Here is a 26,820-nt window from a genome sequence, read left to right on the forward strand (position 1 = left end):
ATATAAATCTTTGAACTTTTGGAAAGGATGTGAAAAATCTTTATACATGTAAACAACCGATTTTTAGTTTGAAACGCGTTTTAGTTGTCAAATAACAACTTGAAAAACGCGCAAAACCATAAACAAACTTGTGTATACTTGTGACCGTGCGCGTCAGTACGTCCAACGAACGCGTCGAACTTCCGCGAATCAAGCAAACTGGCAGAAAACATGCTGAACTCGTAAGAGTTAAATTCCCCTAGGGATACCAACTGCGATTAGACGCTCCGTTTCTGCCGATGAACTCAATTGAAAGATTGCGCTCAACATTTTGATCAATTTGTGAGAGTAACAAATTAACTGGGTAATACGACTGAAGCACCACCTGTGTAGTCTTCATCAAAGAAAAATCGGCTTGGAAAAACAAACCCAATTTTCTCTTAGTAAATACATTTTTGTTTCACTGATTCGGCGTAGATGACGTGTTCATCGACCTGTGGAAATGTTACCCCGACACCCACCCGATTGCATTACCTCGAGCAAAAGTGTGCAACAAACAAATTTCGATGTATGCATTTATTGAAAAAGAACGTTGAAAAAATATGAACTGCAATTTTCTACTCATTCGCAAATACGAGATGACACGAGCAGAAAGAATAACAATGAAATGGCAAGAATATCATTTGCAAGTGCATTAGTAACAATGCATGAAGGAAAGAAAACAACCCTTTGAAGAAGAGATGGAACGTAACCTGTTTAAAAATACGAAAATAGAATGGAATGATATGCCGGACGAGAGACTGAGATGCCGTAATGTAGAACAAAAAAAGAAGAAGAAGAAAAAGAACGAGACACACAACTGACATTCAGTCAGAAGAATAACAAAAGTACGAATGAATAGACAACGACTGCCTGAATAGAAATGCATATGCATAATAAATGGAGGAAAATCAAAAACCTAATATGAAAAATGCTATTTGGCGTGTGTTTTTCTGTGTCTGAAATGTCACAAAAGCCAAAGAATCGCTTCGTATAAACGTATAAACGGATATATGCATGTGACAATGTGCACTGTCGACTAGAAAAGCTGCATATGAAAATTATGACATTGGAGAGAATATTTCGAATTGAATAAAATTGCATGGCTTGGCATGGTGCTTCGGATGCCATGTACGTATGTATGTATGTGTGTGTGTGAGAGAGTCTGTGCACGTTGAATATGTGTGATTTAATCTGAAATATATTCCGATGAAATCGACAATGGTTGAACAGACGGTTGTAATCTGGTATTTTCATAAAATGGCAGCGAACGTCTGCCTTGTAAACAACAAATCACTATGCAATAGGTAAAATAACAATGTCACCACAACAACTCACAAATCTGTACACATATGCACATACATTTCTATACTTCTTTTGAGCCTCTCAGTCGACTTTTCAGCACAACAAGAGCTTTTCAATTTGTGATACAAAGTAAGAAAGCAGATGCAAATAAAAACTCGTTCCATGGAGGAAATATTGTGTGACACTATGACATGATCAGATGTGGCGGAGATTGCAATCGCTACACACACACACCCTGACACGAACGGAAAATGTTTCAATTCCGCTTTCTGGCTACGTCTGCCAATGTTATTTTGCATATATATCGTACACGCAATGCGAATGGTTTGCTGATCTTTAATGTCTGATAAATCCATGCAAGAGAGTAACGGAACTATACCAAGCTCTTTCTCTAATTCCGCAATCAAAATCATATTTAAATTCCATGAATGTAAATTGTGATAACGCCAAGTGCCAATCTACAAATCAGAGTGCGGTCGGAATCCAACGGATGAAATATTGAGCCAGCGACTAGACATTGTCTGTAGCGAACAAAAAACATACGCGCAGAGAAAGAGAGGGAGAGAGACAAGAGTTTTTAGGAAAATGCAAATGAATTTGGAAACCCTCGTTTTCAAAATGGATCTCCTTGAAATGGGATTGCATTTTGATGACAGGAGCAAATTGAATGTGCTCTCTTCTCGTTGCACTTTGGCCAAATCAACGTACCACAACCATATCAATTTACATTTTACAAAAATGTTCATGTAATTCTCTTAAACGACTCTCCAGTCGAATGCTGTTCGCTTTCTCTCTCTCTCTCTCTCTCTCTCTCTCTCTCTTTCTCTCGTTTTTCTTCTTCTAGAAACAAAAATACATAACACATACACATTTCTATTCCAAGAACAATATTTAGGGAATGAATTCTGTAGTAAAAAAATTCTTTCTTTCAATAAAAATATGTTGTTATTGGTATTCGTCATGCAAATGACCGTGAATGCTAAATTTCCAACAATTTTGATGATGTTTCCTGATTGGTGTGTTGCAGTTGATTTTTGCCAGAGAGCATCAGTCAGTAATTTCAGCATTTGTGACCTCATTTGATTATAAATTGAGATGATTCATGGTATACCATGTATCGATATATCGATGCCATTCAAGGGTTCTGTTCCATTTTTATGTATAGCATTCCATTTTCGTCTTTAGCTGATTGCCTTTTAAAGTATCAAAAAACCCTGTGTTGTTCATTTTGCTGTGCGATTGCAGACGTAAAAACAGCCTCTCGTTCAAATTTAATTAAGAAAATAATGGATTGCAATTTGGCGTTGCCAGCAAAGAGCAAATTCTGACGCACACAAGCAAAGAAAACTCCTAACAATAAATTTGAATAATTTCAAACGAGGTTGTGAATCGCTTATAAAGTGTGTTCGTTAATTGCAATCTTACCCAATTTTTACAGTTAATAAACTTGTTTATTATGCGAATTTCTTGGCTCTTGTCGAACGCATTCATGTCGTTGAGAGGGTTTTGGCTGACAGAACAGTTTCCGTATTCTTAATTCAAAATGGTTAGGCTTTTACCGGGGTTTCAAGATAGGGCAATAAATAAATTCAGTTCAGTATCGATGTTCCAATGAATGCGTTTTATGATTTTTGTTTTAGTTTTCTTTTTAACGAGGCCTAATGAATTTGCATGCGGGAAAAGTTTGAAATATCCAACGATATGTATAGCATACATAAATAATTTTCTAAGTTATAATTGCTATTCGAAAAAAGTTACTCAAAAACCCTTCGGCATGGCGCGAGCAAAATCAGATTGGTGGCAGTCTGCGGCCGAACTCACTACATTTAATTCTCACTCTTCCACTCAAATATGATTTTGAATATTTGATTCGTGCACAAGAATTGAAGAAAGTTTTCTCGTTTTTTTTTGTTTCACAGACATAACTTTTGACTTTGTGACTTGACCTATCTAGTGATACTACGATTGTAGTCAGATGTCACGTTTTCAAATTGTTATAATGATGGTTTATTTCACAAGTATGAAAACGGATGTGTTTCAATGGTTATTATTGTTTCAGCATGAGTTTCACTGAATAACGAGGCCGAGAATGAGTAGAGCTAAGAAAAAAAAGTGACAACTATCGTAACTTGAAAAGTAGTGTTTATTTCATTTGTCTCTGAGAAAAAAATGGCAAAAGTTGATTCTGCTCGTTCAAGTTTTTAGTATTTTCCACATTGTTACAATATAAATTTTCTACCATTTTTCTGCTACGAGATATTTATTCGAATGGCTGAACAATAAAACTAAAAGTTGAAAAATTCGTTGCCCACCAGTGATATTCGGTCATTTTTTTGTTGTTGTTTCGCATGCTTGTATCATAATATTTATTTATTTGTTTGCTTTTCCCCCTCTTTTTTGTCGCATGAAGCTCAATATCGATATAATCAGTTTTACTGCAATTGAATGCATGCGTGATCGGCAATTCGATTTTTATTCGATATTTCAGTCATTCTGAGATTTTTTTTGTAGCAACAACAAACAACCAACGAAAGATATTTTATGCGTGTGTCTGTGCACTGTATTTTACGTGCTTTAGAAAAATTCGATATTTTTGTGTTATGTGCTCGACATTTATCGTGTTTCACAACGTTTCGAAAACTCCAACCCGACGATGATGGTACTTTAGATTCGAATACTTCGCCTGGGGCTTGGATTTTCAGCACACACTCACACTCGATTCCCCCACAGATGAGATGGATGATCTCATTTTCGATGGCAAAATTCGATTAAATGTATACGTTTCGGGTATACAACCGCAAGGCCGACCGACGGAAGGACGGACAAATTGTTTATAAGTCGCACTTGGAACATGATTTGTTTCGATTCATCGCATTTCGGTGAATCTAATATTACTAGAAGCAGCGACAAATATGTATGTGCTCTAGCTGTAAAAAGCTTTTTATATTACTGAATTCTGAACACATTCACGTTCATAATCTTTGGCAATGAACCAATATCAAATTATTGACAATTTTCAAAGTGAAATTTTGTACGTGATTTGATACCAGTACCAGGAGACAACTCATTTTTTCCCCAATAATAAAACCTTTACAATATAAATGCAATGTACCCCGACTAAACGACTGAACAGGATGGAAAAGAGTCAACAGTCGATGGCAGTATACTATGGCTATAGCCACCTGAGCATACTGTTCACTTCATGTGGGATTCCAATGGAAGTTAAGACTATTGCTGACTTGAAAGGTATACACAAAAAATCACATTGACATTAGACTTTTGCTCACGTAAAATTGTTCATATTTCTTGATTAAAATTCGATTTACTGAGATCCAAAATTCATAGCGTGCAATTCATCGATCTCATATTTCTGCAGGACTTTGCCAATTGATAAAATTACTTTGAAATGCGGTGCGAGCGAAATCTGATATTTTGACATATTCGCTCTATTCATTTAGGTACTTAAAAAACAGCATTACTTTTGTTCAAGGTATGTCGCACATATTGCGAGGGATTGTACAAAATAAATTAATCTTCACCCCAATCTAAAAACATACACGCTTTTGAAAAAGTGAAAAATAACAAACTATTATTATCATTATTAAAATGGGGGAGCCATTCAACACCGTTCACGTATCCAATGAAAATTAATTAATGCCAACACTCGAACGGTATTCATTAGATGAATGAATCGAATATCACAACGTCAACATTATTCAACACTAAAATAGCACAAATGTATTCAAACTCGATGAAAGTGATTGAATTTGGTTATGCTACGGGAGCTCGAGCGTGAACATCAACCTTTCGACATAATTGGTTTTCACAGCATTCTGGAGTTGGGTGCAAAATCGTTTCACAGTTACGTTTTGAGGTAACGTGAAAAGAGCATGTTCATGCAAAGTCGAGTATTTGTTTAAAGAATTTAAAATATTTTCATATGGTTTATTTGGTTTTCGTTTTATTTTTTCCACTAGCTCATCGTATGTGATTTAAATAATTCTCAAGTCGCCATCACTTCTTGTTCAAAACGTTGATCGGCTATGTGCAATGTGCATATTTGTCGGAACACGTTGGAATATTTCTGTTTAACTTCAACGTTTCAGACTCAACCCAACATCGACAGAACGGAATAGTGTTATTCTACTTAACAACGTTAGTTCCAATGGTATCATATTGTTATTATATTCAGAGATGGGCGTTTTTTTTTATCACTCTTTAGTAAGAAAGAATGTTTGTGTATGTGATACGTGGCTAGAGAATATAATCAACGAACGTTCCACAGCACAGAATAATCATTCAAATTATGAAGGTGCAAAAACAATTTCCGCATGAAGGTGCAAACTTTGTAAATTAATTTCATTCACCGTGATTATTTAAAGTTGGTTCTTTGTTTTGTAAATAACCTTGGGAATGCACAAACTCCGCATTGTTTAAACTTCATATTCAACTATCTAGCGGAATGTTGTGATCTGCTAATTACTTTTACCGCATTTTTCTCACACAATCCCGACGATGAAAATGTTTTCCAACGCGTGAGACTATTGTTTGAAAGCCAACAAAAACCGAGAAAAAGCACGTTTTTGTAGATTCTTTGGCTTAATCCAAAAAATTGTATCGACTTCGTACACATATAGTTGAAAACAAAAATATCCGAAATGAAATTCGGTAGTGGATTGAAAATCAATCCATAAATTCACAGTTTTTGTGGCATGCACAAATTGTTGGATCTTACGACAAATCGTAGTTTATTTTACAAAATACATAATCTCTACGTTAGTTTGCATGTTCCAAAACATCATTGCGTATAATCGTATCTCATCACTTCTTATTATTATTACACTCTCCCGGTGCATATTATAGAATGTTCAGTGTTCACGTATTATATACGGCAAAGCGGCAAAAGTTTATAACACAAATGTTTGCCAAACTCATTTCATAGTATAATCTATGTCAGGCTTTTCCCGTTGTGTTGTTTTGAACCTTGAATATTGCATCAACTCCCACATCGCACGAAATGGCGGAGCCCGGTAAACAGCTCTGAAGTAATGTCAAAAATGTTATTTGGATGGCTGGCACATCGTGACAGTTTACTCTTTTTAGCACTACATGAAATATAAGAGCTACTCATCTGCTTTTTTTTCCTAGATACTTTTTGAGTGTTGAAACAAATTATGGTGAATTTGAATTTTATGCTCATATTTTTTATTTAATTTAAACCAAATGCAGTGTATTTCAAAAAAGAAATTAAACCAAGATCTTGTAATTCATTTTGCAAATAAATATATTACTTCAAAGTTACTTTGATGAAATACATTTCATGTAGTGCGCCAAAAAAATAGTTTGTTGTGAAACAACAAAATAGATTAAGTAACTAAAAACTCAAGAACGCAGAGCGGATCGAAGCGAAGCTCTGCGGTCTTGTTTTTCTCTGTCCTGGATATTTTTTCTGCCTGCTTCTTGTTTACCTTGCTCCATTCCAATTTTACATCATTTTTGAAGAAAATCAGACGAAAAAACGCGCAACTCGTTGTGTTCTTTTGCGCCCTGATGTGCAATGTGTTAAACCAGACAAATATTGAGCTCCCTTTTTTCGTATAGAATTATACAAAATATGTTTGGTGACGACGTTTTCTATGATCTTGAATGCATGTTTATACAAATTTATGTTCAGTGTTTGTCATGTTCTGTTTCCCATCGTCATCGCATTTAGTATATATACGTTCGGCTTGAAAAAGTGTTCATAAATCAAAAATAAAAATGAAGAACAAAAAAAAAATACGAAGAATACACATCGTTAAATCATTCTAAAGCACATACGTTGCTGATGTTAGTTCTAATATGAAATAATTTAAAATGCACATTGTGTTCGGTACGTTATTCATATTTTTATTTTGCTTGTTTTTTTTTCAACTCTGATTTCGCATCATATACAGATGTTTGAATTCAAATTAGATATTCTTATGTGTATTCGTGCAAAATGCAATGAGCAACGAAAATGGGAAAGAGGAAGAAAACCGATTGAAAGAAGAAAGAACACACAGACACCCGGGAAACGGCGGCAAACGCAAGACGAATAGACGACAAGAGCAGACAATTAAGATTTTAATGATGTTACGAATCAAGTTATTTTAATTATTAGTCGCATCTCCGACTCAAGCAAGAAGACAGCATGAAAAATTGGAATGGAATGTAACGGAAAAATAAAGTTAATGAAAATTGAAACGAGAAGGGAGCCGTTTTACAAACACCGAGTTCAACGGGAATCATTCAAAAGATAGTATACATTCATGTAAGCAGCACACTTTTCACTGTAATTAATGTGGGTTTTTTTGGGTGTTTTTTTCCAACACTCTCTCCTATTTCGAGAAAGAGCCGCCAATCGCTTGAGCGAGAAAAAAACGGCGGAAATGGAGTAAACTTTATCTGAAATTCCAAAGATATGAAAAAAAAAATGGGAAAAAGTATGCTAGACTCTGCTCTTGATGCAAGCCACTGGTGAGCAAGTGAAGCACGTGCCAAGTTGTTATTTATTATTTTATGCTGAAATTTATGATTTGCTTCGAGTTAATCGATACGATACGAAACGTCTCGGCCGCTAGATTTATAGCAGGTATACCTTCGGTAGTGAAAGGCAACCAATGAATTGTACGTGAATTTGGTAATCGTAAATGATACATTTCCACCGATCGGCCGTGTCCTCGGCATATTTATCAATTTTCTGGCTACTAGAAACCGGCGAAGCGAAAAGAATTCGAGTGTATTGAAAAAAAAAGTGTTTTAATGTTTTACATCGTTTCGATGAATAGCATTGCACCAAATCACTGATAGAATTTTCTTTAAAGGGAAATCATATTTAGATGTAGCCAGTGAGCGTCAGGTCACGTAGTGATTTCGAACGTTGAACGCTGACTTAAATACCAGAACCGAAAATTCTGTTTACAAGTTCGAATAAAAGAACATAAATAACTATAGAGTCGGTATAAACTCACTCAAAGCGCTAACGAGAAGAACAGCATTCAATCGAAAAATTATTTCCAACGAAAAACTGTTAAAGCAAATTGACGATGTTCGCATTCCATGTACGGATAAACATAGAAATTTTGTGAAAAATCGAACTATCTGCATTCACCATTCACGCTGTATATAGTCGTGTTCAACACATCTGTTTTGACTGTGATAGTGCAAATGGATTTTCCATGGTTGTATTATTTTTCTCTCTCGCTTACATAAACTTTTCCAAATACCATTGCTTGTCCCACTTTTTTTTTTGCTGTACTAAATCGATGGTTTGTTTGTCACAGTTGCCCACCGTGATCCCTTTCTTCTTCTCCGGAATGGAAAAAAGATTGATATTTCAGTTTACGCAAAGTTTTGTGGCTGCAACCACATTCAAATTCACAGTCGTATTCGTGATTGTCAACCATTTGGTGTGGTATCGCAGTTTTCTTTCTCCCTTCCACAAAAATTGAAATGAAAAGAAATGCAAATGTAAATGCGAATGCATCATCAGCCACTGCAAACTGAATGCACAAATAAAAACGAACACAAAACAGGACACAAATACACTGTGTAAATAAAGAAATGGAAACGAAATGAGAAAATTAATAGAAAAAGATTTTCCACAAAGATTAGCAAATAAACACTATTTAAAGTTTTTAATGAGTTTTAGTTTTTCTCAATTTGTTGATGTTTACATGAGATAATGGCAGGGAAAATGGCACTAGATTTTCTTGGTACGATTCAAATGAATTCTATGAATCAACTTGTACGAAAAAAAAAACACACACACACAGAAAATATCATGGCTGGTTTCAAAATCAACCAAATAACACAGTTTCATCCGAAGAAGATTCCGTCAAGGATCTGATCTATTGAGGTGTTGTTCTTTCTAACTTCTGGAATCATTGAAAAAAATTACATTCAAAGCATTCGAAATTTATCGACCATGCAACGATTTTCGAGCCTTGTGAAAATCTTCAATTAACATTTTATCCGCAGATGAAACAAACTCCAACAAGAGATTTACTTGTGTGTAGCAAATTGAGCGCATCTGTACACCAGGCGTTTATTCAACCTATTTTCGTTTGCTATTCTACTGCCGCAGATTCATGGTATACATCCACACACACACACACATTCTGCCAATGCATATAAACCGATTTCAAAAGCAGCGCAACGGTTCCAATGGCGAATCGTCTCAAGCACTTTTCCTATCCATGGTCTGTGCTTAATTGCAATTTCAACTGATATACATCGTGAGATGCATTTGAAATCTGTGGTAAAATATTTGCTTTTGCTTCATTTTTTCCATTCTCTTTCAATGAAAGAAACCGCAACTCATTTTGTGGACATGCTGTTTTTGTCAGCAATATTCCATTCGTAAATAATACGATTTCAGTATGGAATGCAAGTAGACTGATATTACTTCATCAAAGGGTGGACGTTTCTGTGTCACTGGTTATTATGGACGGGTTTCTCCACAATTTGACCTAAATCATTTTTTATTCAATGCTATGCCTCACGCTGTACATTAAAAGTGGCTTTGAGCGCTTAAAATGAACACTATCACAAACCACACACAGTGATAGAGATATGGTATGACGAGATAAAGCTGAGAATTTGACGAGCTCATCCACCCAAGTCAACTAAACCAAGTAAAACAAGTTTCAATTTGTTCATTTCATGGAATTGAGACGCAACTCTGGCAAAAGATACATTTTTTCCCTAAATTCGCATTCTTTAATGGAAAAAGAGAAGCGACAAACACAAACTTAAAAAATATTTGTGCTCGAATCACATTCATACATTTTAAATAGGTATATCTTGCGGTAACGACACATGTTCAAGCAGAATTAATTTATGCAAATCGCAAATACATATTTCTTAATTTGTTCAACAAATCCATTGAAATGCAGAGCCAAATTTTCCATTGCTTTTAGTTTTTCATACAAATTTTTTTAATCAACGCATTAATCCGAACGACTGCAAAACGTATTTTTGATGCAAAAACTATTTAATTTCAGTCAATTTACATCCAATGCTTCAGCACATATTAAAACCCACTGATATTAAACCATCCAAGCATGGTAAAGAATATTTGAAATAAAACATGTATTCATTCACTCGCTGGCAAGCCAATGCTACCGCGCTGTGGGAATGCTAAAAATAGTGTGCGATTGTCAATAAAAATAGTGAATTTACGATATCAATTAGAATAATTATCTTGGTGTAAATACATACGACTCATTATCGTGGAAACGCTTACAAACGCGTTTGTTCGCATGAATTGGTTAAATCACATGCTTGACGCAAGCATACCGGCCAAATCGACTAAATTAAAATGATTATGGGCCAAAAGAAACACATTATCATTTATCACAGTGGAAATGCATGATGACAACGGCAACAATGTAATGTTAACGTGTTTTAAATGGTATTTGCATAAACTATAGTTTACCTACGCTACTGTGTGTTCTCTACATTATGTGAAGATATTTTTTCTTCGTTGAACATTATTAAGACTATCAACAGGAAAGAAGGAAGTAAAAATGTATGAATCGATAAGTGGGCTCGTTTTTACGACATCAAAAAGAGCCCGTACTTTTTTTGGTTTTAGATGCGCCTGGTAGACGATGGTCGACTGTGGTTCAAAATATCATTTAGTACAACAAACGTTGATGAGTCTCAAGCAATGGGGCGACAATCTTATCAATATATATATATATATATATATGATATATATATATATATCTGATATCCTCATCAACAAGAAAAATTCAATTGAAAGGGTAATTTCACTAATGGCGCAGTGACGCTTCATTTATCATTTTCCCCTAACGTAGAAGAAAGTCAATATTGATCGGCTGATGAGATCTTCAAATGGAAAATGAAAATACTATGGTTGTTTATCTTGTCAATATTTTATACACACAACACGAAGCGTAGCTTCAGAAGACATGTGTACCTTACAAAATGATATTCATTAAATTAAGTGGAAATTCGACCAAAACGAAAAGATCGAAAACGTCTTACTGCTATATTTAAAAGGAATTTCTGATACGAGCTCTTCAAAGAAAATTCTGAACTAACTAACCATTTATACTGTTTCAATATATACACAAAATACTACTTCATACTATTCTCTTCACACTTTTTTTACTTATTTGTCATTTGCATGATAAAATTGAAAACTGAATCTTGAACATAATTTGCGTTAGCTTATCTGTGAAGGGTTGTAACAGTGATATGATCGGCACATGAGCACCATTATTGTAATGTAAATGAATGGAATGTCTACTTCTTCTTTTTCTCAACATCAATTGCATGCGACTTTTGGTAACTCTCCGTAATTATTAGAGGTGGCGCTACTTATGCGCATTAATTGACTTTTGCATTGGCTCTTATGTACTGTGCGCGCCTTTTGCTTATCAATTTCCTTTGCACAAATGTCTTTAAAATTGCCGTATACAGTGAAACTTCGATTTTCCGTCAGGCACCGTGCCGCGACCCAGACGGATCAAATAAACGTATAATCGAATGTACTGCAAAAAAGTGTTTTCCTGACAAATAAAAACGTTATTTTTTAATTCTTCATTTTTTTTAATGTATATTAAAAATCGTTGCTGACTGAGGCGACGGATATTCGAAGTGACGGTTGACCGAGTGACGGATAATCGAAGTTTCACTGTATTTGAAAAAAAGGAATGTGGAAGAGAATAGAAGAATACACCGTTGAAAATGAAGTGAAAGTACCAAATAAGCTAACTTATCATATAAGTGATATCTTCCATTCAGATGGCACCTATACGAACGACGAATTCGCCTCCCTCTCGTTGATTCCACTCACAACTTTGAAGCTATTTTCCATAGACAATGGATATGCAAATCCTTCCGTCTTCCACGGTGCCCAATGGTTTTCAGTTTCGATGTTCATGTGGAGCTAATGTTTTGTGTTGGTGGATTTTTATCTGGCGAATGATGTTAATATTGTGTCAAATCGATTTTCATTCCCTTTCATTCTTCACATTTGCACGTTCCACCGAAAATGGCATCTTTAAAAAACCGAGCAAGCCTGTCAGCAGCATAGATTTTTTCCGCAACATTTTTGTTCTCTGTACAGTGTACACTTATGCTTCAATTGTGCACGAGTCAAATTATTATTGTGCATTCAGCAAATAGAAATGTGGTACACAAAATACACATCACATGAGATGTGCAAACAGCAAACGTACGTACACTCGATATTGACAAGTATAAGCCAAACGAGTCAATGATTTTGCCGTTGTTGTTGTTTTTTTTTCTGTTTTGCTCAAAGCAATCGCATTAATCGGTAAGCCATCATCGCCGGCAGAATGGAAAAAATGCATCCAACTGGCAAGCGTATTACCATTGTACTATTTCATGCAGGAAAAAAACCACCACCATCACCGCTACCAAGAATGTTGGAACGTGAAAAATGTGTACGCTCCCTAATGTTTTGGTGTCATGTTACTTTTGAAAACAAGCCACGTAAATAAGCTGATTGAGGGGAGGCAATACGAAGTTCTTCTTTTCCTTTCTGTTTTGTAAAATGTGAAATAAAACAGACATTCGGAAAATTGTTGTATTTTTTGTTGATCATAAATTTCAAAAAACGACAAAAAAAATGAATGGCCCGAGTTTATTTGCTAACATTCGAACTAATTTTATTAGCAATGCTTGCCACATACAACATATTCAGAACATCCGAGCATATTTTGCCGTGGTTTTTTATTATTTTAACCGATGTAAAGTACTAATTCCCCTGGAGAAGAGAAGAATCTTCTTTAAAAGTCAGTTCAGGCCTGTAAAAACGTATGGAAATCGTTGATTTTGATGAAAAATGTTCAACGATGCGAAGAAAAAGACATCAGGTGCACATCATGCATTCGGATGACTTCAAAATCCATGTCAACTCTTTGTGATGATTTTTATTCCTATGGCTACATCATTGCAGGAATTTTTTTGATACGCGAGTGATTTTTTTCCATTTAAACCATGTTGAATGTCTTTTCAACATGTACTTGTACTATCAAACGAATTCGTTGCAAAAGAGGTAGAAAAAGTTCACAGAGACTGAACTTCAAGTAATCTGCAATTGGGACGGACCGATAGCTTTGAAATATTTGCATTCAGCTGAAATGAAGTCATCAACGGAACGAGAATAAAAATGATAAGAAGGTATGATGGTAGAGATTTGCTTACGCTGTATGCTTATTTCGGAATGTGCTTTTGCTTTCAGCTCATATATCATTCATGTATATACAATTCAATCACTACTACAATACGTGAATTTGATTAGGATAACCCAAAATATTTACGTCGTATAAATCAAAATATACGAACACTCACTTAGTTTCGTCTAATCTAGTTTAATCTAACAAAATTCATCAAGTTGGAATATAAGTTGACATAATAGAAATGAGATTTACTGCACGACAAAAGATTCAAATTTAAATGCATGTGTCTTATTAGTGTCTCTGGATTTCATACTGACGGAATCGACTTTATCATTTTGCCTTACGCACGACTACAATATTCGAATGGAATAATATTTCCATCGCAATTGAATTTGTGATGGGTTCATTCCCGTCTACAATTTATCGCCGAAGCCATGGTTTTGCACACGTGTTTCTTTATAACGCTACTCGTTGTGTTTGCGTACAATTACAATGCGAGTCGTTCATTAAGTATGCGAATGAGTGTGTATAATGTTTGGATATATCCTTAGTGAATAGTTGGTTGCCGCTTTTCCAAATGGGTCAAAATATTCACAGTGATGGCTGGATTTCTATACATGAAGATTTTTTGTGTAAGAATGAAAATTTCTGAGGCTAGAGTTTCAAAATAACTAAAGCCAAAATTGCGATAGCGTTCTTTGCTATAACGTTCATTTGCGTCTTAACGACATCGAACTGAATTTAAATGTGATTTATGTGGCTATGGTGTACCCGAAAATTCAATGGGTGATTTCAGACTTAACCTCGATTATAAATGAAAATCACAGACAGTCTTAATGCAAAATGCGTGTTATTTGAATCGTGACACTGATATGCTGTGATGTAGACTGTAGACTGTAGAGTCTCTCCTATGTGCTAGTTCGACCACAAATAGTTTAAATTCGTTTCCATATATTCTTCAACGAGTGGACAAACATTGCGAGTGTATTTTGTCACGTCGCTTCGAAAATATAACCAAAACCAATTACCATCACTTTGTGAAAGGCTCGCCAAATTGTCCAAACCAACACGACAATTGGGATATTTTAAATTTGACTGTAAAACAGTACCGCTATCGTTATGTAAAATACAAGCGACTCACAATATACAAACTTACTGATGAGATTTCGGGTTGATGTTGATATTGTTGTTGTTGTCGTCGGTTTTTTCGTCGAAAATATCCACACCAAAACGATATTGAATGTTCGAGAATCAACACAACGGACAAAATTGGAAATTTAATTATTGTCAATTCATGCTGTGCCGACGTGACACAAGATAAGTTTTGTGCTAAACACATAAGCACACCACACGACGGTACAATGGCTGCAATATCGTACTGGGCTACGTAGGTTTATTGGCCAAACTATGGCGCTTTCAAGCGCACACACACTGTATTTAACACAAACAAAGATAATGAAAATCCAAATAAAATGCCAACACGAGCTGGGTATAGTGATTTGCACACAGAACGAGTGAGTGAGAGAAATTTGTCGAAGACTGACTTACGTAATATGAAGCCCCTAATCAGTGAAACGGTTTTTTTTTCTTGAAATAGCTAATATTGGGTGATTGCCACCAGAACTCATGCCGAATCGTAATAATGTGAATTAACATTAATTTAGACAAACCGGAATATAATACCAGCATAACGTGGAACATAAACTGACAATTTCTCATTTCAATTTTTATTTTCGATTATTAAGCGCCGCAAGCGGTCATAAATTTAGGATAATCAAACATGAAATAAAATAAAAGAGTCATTTGAATATTCGTTCGTCGTGGTGTTGGCAAACATTTACAAACGTCTACAAACGTACGTATATAGCTAAGCGAATGAAAGGCAGACTATTAAAACGGATTGCACTCATTAAGGAGGAATCGATGATTATTGTCGCAACAAAAACCAACTGTGACGTGCAATAATCTCTCTGCCGACAACGGCAACAGCAACAAAAACAACGACGACGCAACATTACAAAGCCCCTCAAATCGCACTGACGAAAATTCGAATTAGTATGCGTATGCTTTTGTTTGAACATTTGGTTCAACGATTTTATGTGTGTGAAATGTTTTATTAGAAAGTGTCAGTTTGTGGTTGCCGTCGAATAACACAAAACAGATAATCTGTTTGTGAAGTTCAGTTAAACGTTTCAACAATTTGCATGATGGAATCCCCAAAATTGTGGATAATATTCTGGGTAGCAAAATCACTGTATATGCATGTATATTGAAGCCGATTTATGAGGTTGGTGCCTGACAAATTCAAATGTGAACCATTTCATTGGCACATCCTCGATGAAACTTTATTTGAAACAATCTCGAAAAATAAATGTATCATTACATTCAGAAATGTTTTGAGAAGATGTATGGGATTGGCTAGGTGGTGCGTTGTCAACACTAAAACGGATGACTCAAATACCGATAAAGCGTTTAAGCGATATGGAAATTGGTTGGCGCTTTGTTTTGCTTCGGTTGTTTATGGAATAAACGTAGTTAATTCATCAAATTCGTAATGATCGCGCATCAGCTACAGAGAAAATGATTATGGGCATACTTTGTCCTTTGGCGTATTTTGTCGTATGTATCATACGAATGCAGACTCCGCCTGTATACTATCCGTCGATGTGTGTACCAAACAAGCTGATGATTTACCATCAAAACACAGTCAGTTCTTCAAATTAATATCTATACACCATATATATTATATTGCAAAGGAAACGCGAAGCAATGAATATTACAGGCTGTATTTATAAATATTCAACTGACTGGATGCATATTTATTCATATGGACTCGAACAAATGTGCGTACACATGCCTGCGTGAACTAAAAGCAGAATTCGACTCGTAGACCATATGTACACTGTACGTTTTTCAATTTGATTCATCAGCACTAGCATTTGGTCGCATTTATATTTTTCATCCGATTTTCATCTATTTGAAGTTCTCAGTTATTCGGTTTGTACATAAAATTGTGTGCAAAAGCGGGCGAATTTCATTTGAATGATTGCATTCGTACACATAGGAATTTATTAAATAAACACAATATGCTCAAACATGATTTCCAATGCGAGAGAGGTCGACGATGGCGGCAGCGGCAGTGGCAGTATCAGTGAGCACGAAAACATTTTGAAAAATTACACCAAATAAAATCCATAATAGCGATGAGAAATGATGCGTTTCGATAATAATGATCATCGCCATGGTTGGCATCAAAATGGATTCGACTGTGCCAAAATGAAAACTGCGGTAAATGATGGCTTGAATGGTGTACTAGAGTGAGAGGGGAACGCGAGTAAAAGCAATTGAAAAGAAAAATCGATGGTCGACGACCATTGGTCGTGTTAATGTGCATTTATAAAATCAAGACCTCGATTAAGAGCCGACTCACACATATAATTAAAGACTATTCAGACTGCATTGAACCATGGGTTAATAATACATTGGCTGAGCTAAAGAGTTTATCGTCGCTCTCCGTGTTTTTCTAATGAGGAGATTTTATATTATTATATTGATTCGGGAGTTTTCACACAGCGGCATAAAAATGTTGAACGAAATGAAATGATGAACACACACACTCGCACACCGCCAACAGTGTGGAAAAATGAGCTACGCACCAAACACAATCAAAAAGTAAATATAAACTGCAGCATGAGCAAATGCCAACCGAGCATCAATGTTTCAATGGCACTTTCGATTTTTCCTCGTTTTCATTGCACGCATTTTCGTTTTACGCGCGCGTCGCATACTCGGAAATTGTCGAATATTTATTCCACAAATTTACTACTTAGCTGTTTACATAACGTGCCCCGTGTTGGTGTTGTGTTCTATCGTTGTACCAAGAGTTGCGTCTGTTATTCTATATTTGGTTAATTTTGAAATGAACATACACACACACACACAAAATTACACGAGTAGACAAAGAGTGCACGATTCATGGTGAATGAAGTGTGTTCATCAGTAGAAACAAACACATGATTGAATTTTACAGTTCATTTTTGTGACGTTTTTTTTCTCTTCTTCTTCGGAAAAACAGGTTCAAACGGCGAACACACTGCGTTGATCTGAAGGAACATTTCCTATCCTTCTGTTTGTTGTTTGAATGTTCGTCGTTGTTGTTTTACAGCTATTTTATATTGTTCGTTTTTTTTTTCGTCTCAACACCCATAAAAATGTGCTGGAGAAAATCACAATGAAACTTTTGTCGATTTATTTTTTTATATATATTTTGGTGGCACAGCACGATCGAAGCGATTTTCGCAGGAGAAACAACACGCTTCGAAAAGGGCCAAACAAATGTTCTAATTGAAGATAATATAAAAGATACGAAAGAGAAAAAAGATGAAGAAAAAAATTCCAATTTTTTCTCTGCCTGTGCCAGGCGATGTGTTCCATTCCATTTACTCCACGTCTTTGCAATAAATGTGTTCTCAAGAAAGTTTTCGTTTGTGCGCGAGAACAGCGCCGATGTTCATTTTCCGCGGTTGTATTGTGAATGCTGGCGTCTATCAACAATATAAACGGGAAAAGAATCGAAACACAGTTTGAGGTGAAAATCGTGAATAGACGCAAAAAAACGCAAAACAGTACAACAACAGTCTGTAGATTATCAGCAGAAATTATGCCATTCACGGTCGTCAATGGTTTGTGCGTTTTGGCGCCGATGACAACAACAATTTTGATGACACATAGAAAATATATGGAATAAGAGGTGGCAACGGGATTATGACAAGCAAAATGAAATGTCGGGCGGAAAGTCAAGCGAAGCCAACGAATATATATATATACATCGTCAAAACCGAAGCAGCTCAGTTTGTGATTGAATGTGACGTAGCGAGACCCATTAGATATTCTCATGCTGCGAAAGTGTTTTTGCAAGGTTCGCCGTTATTACTGTCGAAGCAGCGGTGTTGAATTTCGAAAAAATGTAATACAAAACTTCAATTATCTTCTGTAGTATAGCACACTTTAGGAGAATAGCAGTATTAGAGCGTTTCCATTTCGGGCATTACATCGAGGGAAATATGAAATGAGAGACAGATCCTGTCACATACAATGCACAGAATATTTCGTACACAAACTATTGCAGCTGTCGTCTATAGAAAATCATTCATTCCATTTTCGAAGGATACATTTTTCATTAATTATTATCATCACCTGAAAATGATACTTGTTTCGCCAAATTGTTCCACTAGATAATGCACAAGGTGGGCACAACCACTTGAACGATTGGAAATGATCAACGAGCTGAATAAATCACTGTTAACGATTTTTCAAGACTTTAATTAATAACAACAAATCACATTTAATAACAACCAAAATGAAGCCCTCACAACAATCATATTTTTATTATAATTTTATTTCCAGTGCTCCCATTTTTGACACCCTTGACGAAATAAAAATGACACTTTTTATAATATTAATGTAACAATTCTGTACAATAACGGCAACCGAACATGATGTCGTATCTGATTTTGTGTCAATCAAAATGAGGCACAAAATCAATAGAATGTTAACATGTTCAAATGAGAGAAACGCTCACAACCTCCCCTAAAAACATGGCAAACTTGAAATTACAGACGGCTTCTAGTCTCTCGTGGGACTAATTTAATAACCGATAGGGAGATAATCCATCATACATTTTTTTTGGTTGGAAAATAGATTTATGGTAGCGTTGAACTGCTGATAAAGATGTATTCATGTGCGCTTTGCGACGCGACGTCATTATGCTGGGTTTCGATTTATTTACTTGCGGCTTCGTCTCTTCGTATCGCATAAAAACGAATCTAAAAGCGGCGGCTCAGTTATCTTTTACAGACGGATTTGGATTTGTATTTGTTGAAGTTTTCTCAACAAAAGCCGTAATTTTAATTCAAGTTCCGAAACGAAAGTAAAAAAGACCAAAACACATACAGAAACAGTAGGAAATGGAATAAGAACAGAAAATTAAATACATAATGTCGTAGTCTTCACAAAATGAGCAAGCAGCTGAAAGAATGTGAAATCAATTTTGTATAGAATACGTGGATTACTTTGAATAACCAGTAATCACACTTTTGTTGAAGAGATTCCAGTTAAAATAGAATATAAAGTGTTTGACATAGTCTAAGCACTGCGAAAAAAAACTTACTGTATACTTGGAGCATGATAAGATAGCTTAAGACAGCTTATTTTCTAACCAATCACATATTTGTTGGAATAATCCCATCATCACACAAAATGGTAGTCAGTTTGACCAAAACTAACTACACGACCATAAATCAATAATAGCAGTGTTAATATGTACGTACATCATTACATGAAAAAATATCAAAGAAATTGGAACATTTATTTGGATTGAACGAGTTCCAATATAGTTAAATTTGATTGGGTTAAATGAAAACGTATTATTGATACTTACCTTTAAAATAATGAAATTCATTCCGGCCATGGTGGTTTTATGTCTGAATGGAGATCAGAAAAAAGTGAAATTAATTCTCTTGAATCGGCCGCTGTAGTGTTGACCGAACCGAAAAGAAATCAGTTTTTCGCATAAATTCCGCACTTTTCCGTGCAGTTGATCACTCAATTGTGTTGCTGCCGTTTTTTTTTTGCTTTGCTCTCCGGCGACTCTCAATTCTTTTTCTTTTCTTGTTCGATTTTATTTCGCACAGCACAAATTTATTTCCCTTCGTATTTCGAAGCGAATGCTGAATTGCATTCCACTTGCGTTGCAGTCAACAGTTTTTCTCTGTTGTCAAAGCGCGTTCCCTCTCTATTCGTTATTATTAATATTACTGTTGTTGGTGCTGCTATCCTATTTTCCTTTCCTGTCGTTTTTTTCTTCGTATTTTCCATTTATTTGCGAATCTCGTTTTTCGAGACTTGTTGTTGTTGTTGTTGTCGGTTGGGTAATATTTTTTTGTTCACTTCTTTTGTAAATGTGCACGGAGGCATGCATAAAATGCAAACGGTCCGTATGAATAGATTGTTAGTGTGTATATTACTCTCTCGAGGTTATTTATATTTGCAATTAACGATAAAATATCGTTTGATGCTTGCACAGCAGCCAAGGCGTCAGTTTTACAGTGTGCATTTTTACTTGAACGCCTTTGTTTTTACCATGGAGAGTTTTAACAATTCATTTGGGGGAGCGACGGGCACACACACAGAACAAATCAAGTATTCCATGCGCGCACTCCCTTTCTCGCTCTTTCTCTATTATATTGGGTTCACTAAACGATGCTATCAGCAAATAGCCAGAAATGCTGCAAAAGAAAAGCAACAACAATTTTATTTGCAACGGGTTAAAATGGATATTTTCGATTTAATTCTGGTACAATATTCGACCATTCGATCGAACCGTGTGGCGGCTGTTGAACGTCAAAGTCATTTGAGGCGATGCGAGCGCCCCCAATTTCAAAGGGCACATCAATGTAATTTAACATTTCAAATCGGAACTACACAGCGCGCCAATTCGAAATATAGGAAAATATAGTGTCAACAGCCGCACCATGGATCGAACACAAATAGACTTATTATTACAATCGACACTTTCTGCCATTCATTGCTGAACGCTGGGCTCTTATTCAAATAAAGGATTGGCAACTGAGAATTTTAAATGACTTTAATTATGTTGGAATTGAACAAAAACAAGAACCGCTTTTGAAGCGCTCAAAATTGAAAATTGTGCTCCAATATCGACGCGATGAGTCCCTTCAAAATCAATGACATCCGTTTTTTTCTTCTTCAAATTTCATCAACACTCATTTGAAGTAAATAGTCGTCTTACTTCGATAATAAGAGTGTGTGATAGATTTTGTTGCCCATTATGGCGATGTCATGCATCTGGAAAATGCCACCATACCAGTCTCGCACTTTTCAAATGAATCGCTTTCACAGGCGATGATTTATTGATTGTTCGTTCGTTTGTTCATTTCACTTCCTCTTATTCGATGAAAATATGGTGTCGAAGGCAAAAAAACCATTTCTTCAAAAAAAGAATCACAAGCCCATGAATATTGAAGAACGATTGCACTTGTGCTTGTGAGAGAAAAAACATTCTGCATTCCCTATATCGAAGCCAAAATGAGCCGAGTGTATGTGCTTCAATATAAATACATACCTTGTATTTGTTTTGAATTCTTTCTTTATTGACTTTGCACAGTGCATACATACTCACAAACCGCACACAAACTTCATCAGAATCGAAATAAAATTTCGAAAACATGTGGCACGCACTGCTACAGCGGTAGCACCATACCAAGCAAATACAGCCGATACGAATAACAAATCAATTTCAAAATGCAATGCATCAATTGTAACAAATCACACAGTGAATGCAAACGCACAATGCCGTCGCGTTGGTTTTTTTTTTCTCATTTGCATAAATCGCATTTAGATCGATGGTACACAGCATTAACGTACAAACATCAACCGTTTGAACTGTAACTCAAACTTCAATGCGCATTTGAACTTCGGTATAAATGCTGGTTCATGCGGAATTCATATTCTGTTTGAACTTCGAATTATTTTCGCATCAATGAAAATCCATATTTCGAGGGTAAATATTTCTATGGGCTAAATTTGAATTGGATAGTTCTTATTTATGCGAATTTAAATTCGCACGTTTAATTAAAATTTCATTTTATAATTGATTTAAGCTATGGAAACATTGCGGAACAATGAAAGCAGTGGCATAAAAGTTTGGTATTACAGAATTCGATTACAATCGGCCTGTATTTGGTTTGACCGGCCACAATGTACACCTCGATATCCATAGCTAATATCGGCCTATAGAATGGCATGGGTTTGATTTGAGCCAGGAGAGAGACTTTTACGAACGGTTTATCGCGGCTCGAGATTTACCACAAGCTGTTGATTTTCAAGCTGAATTTCATTTGTGTCGATTGTTGTTGGTTTGCTTACACCATTGCCAACCACTCGGGAACGCAATGAATTTTCTATTTATTTTAAACAAACCATAATTCACATGGTCATATGAAATGCAAAAACGTATAAATGCAATATTTATTAATTGCATGCACGCCATTCGTTGTATTCAACAGCAATCAGTGTGCACTCTAAATAATTTTCTTTGCATACTACATATATATCAGTATCGCTAGAATCAAACAAATGCCAATGGATGTAATCGCATTTTCCAAGCTGATTATCAGTTAGCTGATGATTCGTCAGAACGTTTCGATGCCTCAGCAAAATTGTGAATCAACAAAAACAATATATCCAACGAGTGCACAATTAGTTATTCAATTGAAATCCATTGCTTCGTCGCCACAGGCGTTAAAAATTTTATATCGTTTGTTGCGATTGCAGAGTATAATATGAAATCCCTCCATGAACAAAGGTTTTTCTACCTCACTCCCTGTCTCTATCTCTCTTTCTCGCTCTTCACAATAATATCGCAATTTGTCTTCGAAACAGCAGAGCAATTGTACTAAATTGGCAACGCGAGCAAAGCGTGACTTGTGAATGTTATGCAATTTCATTGGACTCCCTGCTTGGATCTTGTATTTTGATTTGGGATCACTGGGCTGGAATTCTAAGTCATTCCACCAAAATCGTTCGGAATTATTTTTTTCGTACATAAGACCATATTGGAGTGAAAGAGAGAGATTTCACTATTTTTCAGCGTCCCACCGCAATTATTTCTCACACAATCCACTCTTCCTTGAGTTATCGGAATAATTCCGGTGGAACGCTGAGAAATAGTGGAATCTCTCTCTTTCACTCCAATATGGTCTTATGTACGAAAAAAATAATTCCGAACGATTTCGGTGGAATTCTTAGAATTCCAGCCCTGGTCAGGAATCATTCTCCAATGACTTTGCTTTGGAAGCCGGATTTTATGTGTTCCTCATAAACGAAATAAAATTGCATTCAATTGAACAATTACGACTATGAGTTTTGTGCATTTCATGTTCGTAGTTAAAAGGCCTCTGAATTGTTGTAAATAAGCGATAAAACGTTTATCGATTGATGTTTGCCACTTTTTAATGCAACCAAGTTTCCAATGCCAATGCGTATTTCAAATTAACCAACAAAAACCTTATAAAAAGGTTTGTTCAATGATTTTATTGATGGCATTTTATTTAATGGCTTTGTTAAAGATAGAAAAAGAATATTAGTAATATATCCTCATTTGAATTTAAAAAAATTCGAAACAAATGCGGATTCAATCACCGAAAACGAAAATGTATTTCGAACTATCGAAAATCATTCTAATTGAAATATGTGTTGCTAAATGCATAAATTCTAGGCATTTCAAGCCATTGCCCATATGCATCATACTATATGGATGGAGGAGTCAGTGACATCATAGGCATTACACATTTGCTTAAAGAAAACGGCGCAAAAGAAAAGAATTTGCTTTATTGTTCGTTTGTCGGTGTGCATTTGTTCACGCGCCAGAATTTATAGATTTTTACATTTTATTTCTCTCTTCCCCTTTCTTTCTCTCATTTGGCTTCTCTCAGAAACACGATCACAATGCGTTGCGTACGCTTTATCCTTCTAGCCACAAATCGAAACAGTGTGAAACATATATGCTCAAGTGTGTATTTTTGTACGATTCCATTGTTAGTTTATTTTATTTGATTATTATTTGTTATTCAAGTTTTAACTCCTTCTTTTTCTTCATCTTCGTTTTTCCTATTTCTTTTACCGCATTTTCTTCAATTGAATATTGTCGTATTTGTGTCTGTGTGTGCATCTCTGTGTGTATGTGTTGTCGCATTCGAACGACAAATCGGCCTATGTGTTGCGTTTTCATTATCGAGTGTGAATGTTTTGAATGCAATGCATATGTGCTGTTCTCGTTTTAGTTCTTCTTTCTCTCTCTCTTCTTTCCTGTTATAATGTTATGGCTTCTTTTGTTGTTCATATGTGCTCAAAAATATGTGTGTGTGAGTGGAAATCTGTGCACCATGATTATGATTATTATGGGATCATGTGCACGAAACGAGTAGAGAGGAGAAAAAAAACGACAAGCCTCTATATGTATATATGTAGTTTTGAGCTTGGCAATCGCATGTAGGTATACCTTTATTTCCTCTTATTCGTTCGGCATAGGCACTCTCAATTCCACACTCGTGCGCGTGGTTTTGTTTGTGATTCAGTCTAGACGTGGTGTCGCATATTGTGCACACGACCATCATATAAATTCTTCTATTTCATGTTTCTGACGTAGTCGTCACCATTGCATGTTTCCTTTATCTTCATCATTCGCAAATGCATTGGAACCTAACACGTATGCACAGAAAAAAAACACAGTCGCAAGCAGCTGAGAACCACTGAAAATGGCGATAAAATAGATAGAGAAGCGAAAAAAAACTATGAAAGAATTCTTTTGCTTAATGTCACCGTTTTTTTCCTCATTCTGCTGCACTAAAGGCTTTTATTTTTCCTCATCATCTCTTCACTATTAAAGATGGAATGCTTAAAACTGTACCAGTCAGCAGATGAACTAAATCAAAACGATCTTTTTGAAAAGACCACATTTGAATGTGTCATCAATTTCTATGAAATCACTGCAGGAATTCTGCTACCACTACTTTAGGTGAGTTTATATAGTGTTCATTTTTCAAGAAATTTAAAATAATTGGCTTTGTTTTACAGAGGATTGCCAATGAAGACATAAATTTCCAACTATGGTTTTCGGCACTTAGTAAGTTCCATTTTATTCTCCATCATCACATAATACTTGCTACGAATGCACTTTTCATGCAGTGGATGTATATCGTACGCCCACGATAATATGCTTCGTGCGTTAAAACACTGCTGGTGCGCACCACCTTTGGTTTTGCAGCTTCAATCATATCAATGATATCGGCAGTTATTTTGAAAATTTACACTTAATGATTGGATGGTCTATTCGTGTTCGACGAAAGTATAATATAGTCCAAATATATGAACAATTCAGTAAGATTACCTAATATTGTTGCGTTTGAAATTACCAGAACATTAGGTTTAAATATATATATATATTTATTAGAGATAAATAACTATAAATTTAGAAGAAAATTTGGATTTACTATGATCCGAGAATTGAATTTACAAAATGTTTTACACACACCGAACCGAACAACCTTATTTATTTCTACATTTCACATTTCACATTTAACACCGGTTTTGCCCACAGTGAAAACCACAACATGGACGATTGATTCTACCTCTTTATTGAAACAATTTTAAATGCCAGCAAAAAATATTCAGTCTTCACAAATGTCGATGGAAAAAAATTGTTCATTTAAATTACAATCGTTGGAAGAAAATTGAAATTTCAATGTTATCTTGTGTTAATAAAGATTTGTTTTTTCTAATAAGCACCCACTAAATCTTTTCTGGTTTTACTCATTTTTTTTTATTGTTTTCATCCGAAAATAAATATTATTTTGTCACATAAACAGATATCAAGTAACATCAATTTTCCACAATTGAAAAAAAAAACATCGACAATTTTATTTAGAATAAATGCACGACAATGATTTGAACTTCCCTCGTTCACAGACAATATTCACATGACGTTCGAACGCAACTACGGTCTAAACGAAACTGAAATTGCTGCTGCTGTTGAAAGACACTCTAGCTGCTGCGAAAGACGTAATACAATGCGGTAGGAGCCGATACGCATATTCCGTGGCGCACTAAGATCAGCAGATAACAACAATTGGATGTTACGCTGGATGGATAGTATCGAAACCGATTGCGAAGTGAAAACGCAATTCATTCGTGTGCTATTGCTAAATGCTATAACTTGCATTGGATGAGCGACTCTTTTTTTTACAGCACCGCATTCCATAGCCGATGCATAGAGACACTTGTGTATGTGTTGTTGTGTGCAGTGAATATCCATTTTTAGTGGTTTCTCCATTACTAAGTACGTTATTCTTCATACCAAACGGAATGGTTCGAAACAAGTGACTTTATCTATGGCGTTATCGTTAGGTGGTAGGAACTGGTTTGTGTCTTGCGTTAAGTACAGCACACAATTAGCAGCATGTGGAGACGCCAATAAATCCTTTTTTGGGATTCAATTCTTAGCAACGGCTCGCAACAACATGAATATTGATGCAGTGAAATTGAGCAGCTGTTGAAATTATGAAATGAAACTTAGTTCTGAAAATCAATATACAAAAATAATACTTACACTTTTGAAGGTTTCAAATGAACATTTCGCTATTTCAAAACCAGCTAAATGGAAAGGCTTCTGACTTTGCTGTATGATTTGTCGCATAAATTGCTGATATTTAACTGGATA

General features: G+C 35.6%; 1 protein-coding gene and 1 long non-coding RNA gene across 3 annotated transcripts in view; one reads left to right on the forward strand and one right to left on the reverse strand.

Moving 5' to 3' along the window:
• Window positions 1–25,450, forward strand: part of LOC129568450 (uncharacterized) — a 65,829-nt gene extending 40,379 nt beyond the window's left edge. The window contains exons 2-3 of the long non-coding RNA XR_008687950.1: window positions 24,991–25,119; window positions 25,179–25,450. This is a non-coding gene — a long non-coding RNA (uncharacterized LOC129568450). The remainder of the gene's footprint in view (window positions 1–24,990; window positions 25,120–25,178) is intronic.
• Window positions 1–26,116, reverse strand: part of LOC129568448 (slo-interacting protein 1) — a 62,398-nt gene extending 36,282 nt beyond the window's left edge. The window contains exons 1-2 of one of the 2 annotated variants that reach the window (XM_055446310.1): window positions 25,492–26,116; window positions 19,963–20,809 (exon numbers count right to left, since the gene is read on the reverse strand). In XM_055446310.1, the coding sequence (XP_055302285.1) occupies window positions 19,963–19,992 (30 nt within the window). In that variant the 5' untranslated portion in view covers window positions 19,993–20,809; window positions 25,492–26,116. Of the gene's footprint in view, window positions 1–19,962; window positions 20,810–24,603; window positions 24,988–25,491 lie in introns of those variants that run through there. The other variant, XM_055446309.1, reaches the window with a different exon arrangement.
• Between the last annotated feature and the right edge of the window lie 704 nt (window positions 26,117–26,820).

Source organism: Sitodiplosis mosellana, unplaced genomic scaffold, assembly GCF_009176505.1.
Source record: "Sitodiplosis mosellana isolate CC-2019 unplaced genomic scaffold, AAFC_SMos_1.0 Smas_scaffold_19, whole genome shotgun sequence".
NCBI classification, from domain to species: Eukaryota; Metazoa; Arthropoda; class Insecta; order Diptera; family Cecidomyiidae; genus Sitodiplosis; species Sitodiplosis mosellana.